Here is a 5,000-nt window from a genome sequence, read left to right on the forward strand (position 1 = left end):
ATGGTCTGGTCTCTTCACATCTATGCATCCGGATTTATCCTACCACAATGGTATCTGCTACATTCGGACTGTACAGAGCGTGGGCTCACTGCAGCGTGGCTTATCATACCAAGGCATACTTGACAACAGAAAACAAAATTATCACTGTTCGGTCACACTGTAGAAGGCTCGACACACAACAGCAAGTCAGTTGAGCAAAGAAAGCCAAAGCAATCGGACGCACATACAGCATCGTCAACATGCACGCGGTTGGATCTTTTTGTCTTGTTGCACTGTGAGTATTTTGGTTCGATACATTTTCATTGGCAGCAATTCGGGAGTAAATGATGTTTTCTTGTATTTCAGTATGTTTTCGTTGCCAGATACACTTGCACTGAGCAGAGTGTTTAGCTGTGTCGAGTCGCGTGGTTCACTTGGGACCTTCCGCAATGTAGTTATAGAGGACACGGGAAACTATGGGTTCTCATGTGAACGTTCGTATTCGTATTACGGAGAACACTCTAGACTACAACAGATAATCTTCGTCAACTCATCCATCCAAGAACTTCCGAAAAAGCTATTCGACAGCTTCGGCACGTTACAGAACGTTTCGCTGGCCGCCTGTGGTGTCAAACATATTACGCGGTACAGCTTGGATAGTGCGAGCTCACTCAAAGTGCTTGATTTATCAAGAAACGAGGTGAATGAAGTGAAAAATATGGCTTTCGTAGGAGCATCATCGCTAATTTGGCTAAATTTGACGCTAAACAATATCAGCATCATCGAAACCAACGCCTTTCAATCGTTGAGCGCGCTTCAGGTACTGTCACTTTCAAGTAATCAGTTGCAATCATTGGATAGCAGTCTGTTTATCCATTTGCCAGCCTTACGGGGTATCTATCTCGACAACAATAAGCTACAAGTACTGGATGCCGAACTTTTTTCGAAAAACACCAAACTCGAGGTAATCACTGTGCAAAACAACCGCCTCAACGTCGTCCACGATCGTGCCTTTCCAAGCAATGTGCTGGTGAATTTGATTAATTTAAAGAACAACAACATCATGAGTCTCAACTTGCAACACGTTGCGGCGAAAAAGATCATCTTGAGCAACAATAGACTGCAGCAGCTGTACATCTCCTCGGAAGTAGTGTCGATCGTAGCGGACAATAATGAAATCCAAGCGATTCAGAGCGACACTCCGGGGGAAATGCAACTGGAACAACTGATCCTGCGCAACAACTCGATAACGACGCTCGACACAGTAGGGAAGCTTGCCCGGCTTAGTACGCTCGATCTTGGCTACAACCGTCTCGGAGCGGTCGGTATCAGCAGCTTCGGGCTGTTGAAACGGCTGAAGGTGCTGAGTTTGGAGAGGACTTCGATCTCCAACCTACAGCACGGTACGTTCGCACAGCAGGAAAACCTCGAGTGGCTAGACCTGTCCTACAACAACCTGGACACACTGGACATGGACATTCTGACCTCGTCCACCAAGCTGAAGACACTCTTCATCGACGGCAATCGGTTGAAGTCCATCACGCACGATGATATGAAGAAAAACTTTCCCCAGCTAGCGTCCATCGGGATCATCGACAACAACTGGAACTGTAGCTACCTGACCAAGCTGGTACGCTACTGCAACGAGCATTCGATCGAGCTCAACAAAGAACATCAGGTCGAGATTGTGCAAAACCAAACGAACGTAAAGGGCATCTACTGTTTCGACGACAAAAACCTGATCCGCAACTGGAACACAACCGTTCTGCATCTGTACAACGAGTCGAACAGGACGGGCGAAGATGGTGCTGTGCTCGAAGCGCTGCTCAAGGGTGTGATCGACGATGTGAAGCGGTTCAATGAGAACCACTCGGAGTCGAGCAATAGGACCACGAAGCTCGAGGGTAGCATCCACGATCTAACCCAACAGCAGATTGGCATGCAGCGAGATCTGATCAGTGTGCGCGAATCCATCGCCGACATTCGGCTGTCGCTGCTGTCGAATCGCACAAACGCCTCGTTGGTCAGCACCGGAGAGATCCGACAGCTGGTTGAAAGCGTCAACAATCTAACGCTTGAAAAACAGGAAATCAGTGCGCGGAAGCTGCAGCTGGACATTTATGATCAGTCGCTAAAAGTGAAAAATGCTCTCGAGACAGCGCAGGGCAACAGCGATAAGCTGGTACAGCTTGGCAAGAAGGTCGAAGAATGGATCGCTCGGATAACAGGCACAAACGGGGGTACGCTCTACGGCCAGCTATCAGTAGAGCGACAAGCGCAGCAAGCGCCTGAACGCGATACTGGCCACAGCAATGGACTGATCGTTGCGGTGCTGGTCCTAGTCTGCCTCATGATGGGTGTGTTGATCTACGGTGTGTACAGGGGAAACCGCAGGATCTACAATGTTGAACGACGGCGCTATAACCGAGACAGTAGTCTAACAACGATCGTTGATAATGAAATATGAAGTGGCGTCATGTTTGTCGTATCAGCTACTAAAAACATAAATAAAGAGAAACTGCATAAGCAAGCCGTGTCGCATAAGTATGATCTCGCGCACCATAAGTGTATTTCTTATCAGAAACTCAAACACGAGAACCACTCCAGGGTGCAGGAAGACGGAAGTGTGTTCGTCGCTCTTTTATCAAATTATGATACTTCTTGCAATTATTTATAGTCATTACACTCACCATCATTGTATGCCACCATCATGATGATGCTATCGCGTTGATGGTTGTGTGAAGGAAGGAGTGAGCTCGTTGCACAAGAATGTATGTATCAAATGGAAAGTTCATGCTCCGCGGGGACAATAGTTAGCGACATGGGGCGGTGCATGTTGGCACCATGAAGATGGTATGAACTTCTAATTAATTTCATCTCCTTCCTCGCTCGTGAACTACACCGGTGGTTAGTTGTATTGGAGCGACGTGTGGTGCGGGCCTCGACATAACTCTCGAAGCTAGTTGCGGTTACAGTTTTAATTTTCAATTTTACTTTCAAATTAGAGAAACTTCTCGTTCCGGTTGTTCGCTGTTAAACGGCGATATTGATCTAAGCTGCTGCATGTTGCTGTTGCATCCATGCCACGGTACCTCAAAACCGGATCCAAAGCCATCCGCAGTGCTAATAGATCGGATGTTTTACCTAGAAACAGTAGGTTGGTCGTGTTGACTGCTATCAGCAATTAATCATTGATTATCTGATAGCATTTCAATTAACTTTGGCGGTAGTTAAGCACCGGTGGATATTGAACATAGTTTCTCGTAAGATTGTAGTCATGATTTATTATTTATTTCTATGCTAGGGTCTGGATCGAACATTAAGTGAGCAGTGCCACTAATTTTTATTGATAATCACCGTTAACTTTTTTTTTCAATCTGAGCATCAAACCTAGAGCAATCGAATATGTTTCGTTAATGTTTTAACTATTTTGCTTTTGTTTCTTCCTTTGATATTAATTGAAAAACATTATTTTATCCATAAATCATCGATTAACAATAATGCACAAACAAACAAATTTTACACTTATCGCTCGAAGGTGAAAGAGTAACTCAACGACACTTTAGTACAACATGAGAGTCACAACAGACGCACAATGGAATCCTGACCTGACCAAGGATCAATTTTCGTGGTAACTCAGCTGAGTGACTTTTCGGGATTAAAGAAAAACTACAGAAGAAATGCTGATTTTCACTAGTGGCTAAGCGGACGGTAAAAATCAATGCCCAAAGAGATCCTGTCCGAAAAAGGTGTCCTTTCAATCGCAACTCCCGTGGCTATTGATAGCACTTTTCACGATGAAATTTTATATCAATGCCACAAAAAGGTCCAACAGATGGGACCTATAGCGGATCTCCTGCTGTTCAGTGGCAGGCCGGAATGAGCCAATAACACCACGGTAAGCAGGCAAATATGTAACGCACACAAAAGCACGCGCAAAATGATCGACGAAATGAGCAATAAAGTAATTAACACCGTGTTGTTTCAGCACCTCCATAATTATGGAAGATCAAATTATACAATATAACCTGCCATGATTAAGGTGAGAGGAGCGCCGCAAAAGAAAGTGCAACGTAAATATTATGTTGGTTTTCCGCCATCAATTCATTGTGCATAAATTACCGGTGTTGTCGCGAAAAACAGCACCCAGTATCTTAATTCAGCTGTTCATTAGATTATTTTACGTGTCTATAACGCGAGAATGACGAAAACCGCAGCATACCATTTGCATACTACGAAAATTTGGTCCAATTTTGGGATTCAACGGTGATGAACTTGAATACTTGGTAACAAAGGTTATTGAGTTAACACCATTCACATTCGACGAAACCAAATTTGGGCTTAATGCGTAATTGGGAATTCTCACTTTTATTTACCAGCTTGTAATTCAAAATGATGATTGGATATCCATTAATCATTATTTGTAATTTCAATTCAAATGGAAAATACTGCTGAACCGATTCGCTACCGGTGGAAGAATTGGTTTCTGACACGAGTATATGCTGATAAATAAGCCAGATAGTAAATAATGAATTATGCTGCATATGCATTGCCATTAGTTGACGGATTAAAAGGTTCAACGGGAATTCGAAGTAAGATTTTATGTTTCATATGTTCTAGCGTGTTCTGCATTCGCACATATCGTGCCATTATCTACTTATTCTTTGCACTTCAAGAACAACTTATTGATTGATTGGGTCAAGTAAATGGTGAAACGATCAACCATTCTTTTCACAAAGAAAGTTACGTTTCTTGCAATAAGGAGAACACTAAGGAACTCTATAGACTATAGTACTCAAACAATACTTTAACCAACAAATTATTCAATCCTTTCCACTTGCTCCAGATGAGAGGGAATGCAACAGGAATAAATTTGGTCAATTAATATTCTAAAAGGTTAATAACCGATGTCCGGATAAAATACAAATTTAATACATTTTATTATACAACATCATAGTGGTAAATAGTGGAATCATTATGGCACACATGCTATGATACAATATGCACCAAAATGCAATATA

At 43.1% G+C, this 5,000-nt stretch overlaps 1 protein-coding gene across 1 annotated transcript; it reads left to right on the forward strand.

The window, feature by feature from the left end:
* The first annotated feature begins 157 nt into the window (after positions 1 to 157).
* On the forward strand, positions 158 to 2,508 carry LOC125959723 (toll-like receptor 13). The gene is made up of 2 exons (XM_049692613.1): positions 158 to 274; positions 346 to 2,508. The coding sequence occupies exons 1-2, from the start codon at positions 240 to 242 to the stop codon at positions 2,444 to 2,446; spliced, it is 2,136 nt and encodes a 711-aa protein (XP_049548570.1). The 5' UTR covers positions 158 to 239; the 3' UTR covers positions 2,447 to 2,508.
* Positions 2,509 to 5,000: the final 2,492 nt, after the last annotated feature.

This window comes from Anopheles darlingi, chromosome 2 (genome assembly GCF_943734745.1).
Source record: "Anopheles darlingi chromosome 2, idAnoDarlMG_H_01, whole genome shotgun sequence".
NCBI lineage: Eukaryota > Metazoa > Arthropoda > Insecta > Diptera > Culicidae > Anopheles > Anopheles darlingi.

Excerpts from the sequence above, each read along its gene's own strand:
- LOC125959723 (XM_049692613.1), top strand. The coding sequence starts at position 240 with ATGCACGCGGTTGGATCTTTTTGTCTTGTTGCACT. Across the intron at positions 275-345 it reads TCTTTTTGTCTTGTTGCACT|TATGTTTTCGTTGCCAGATA; the intron begins GTGAGTATTTTG and ends CTTGTATTTCAG.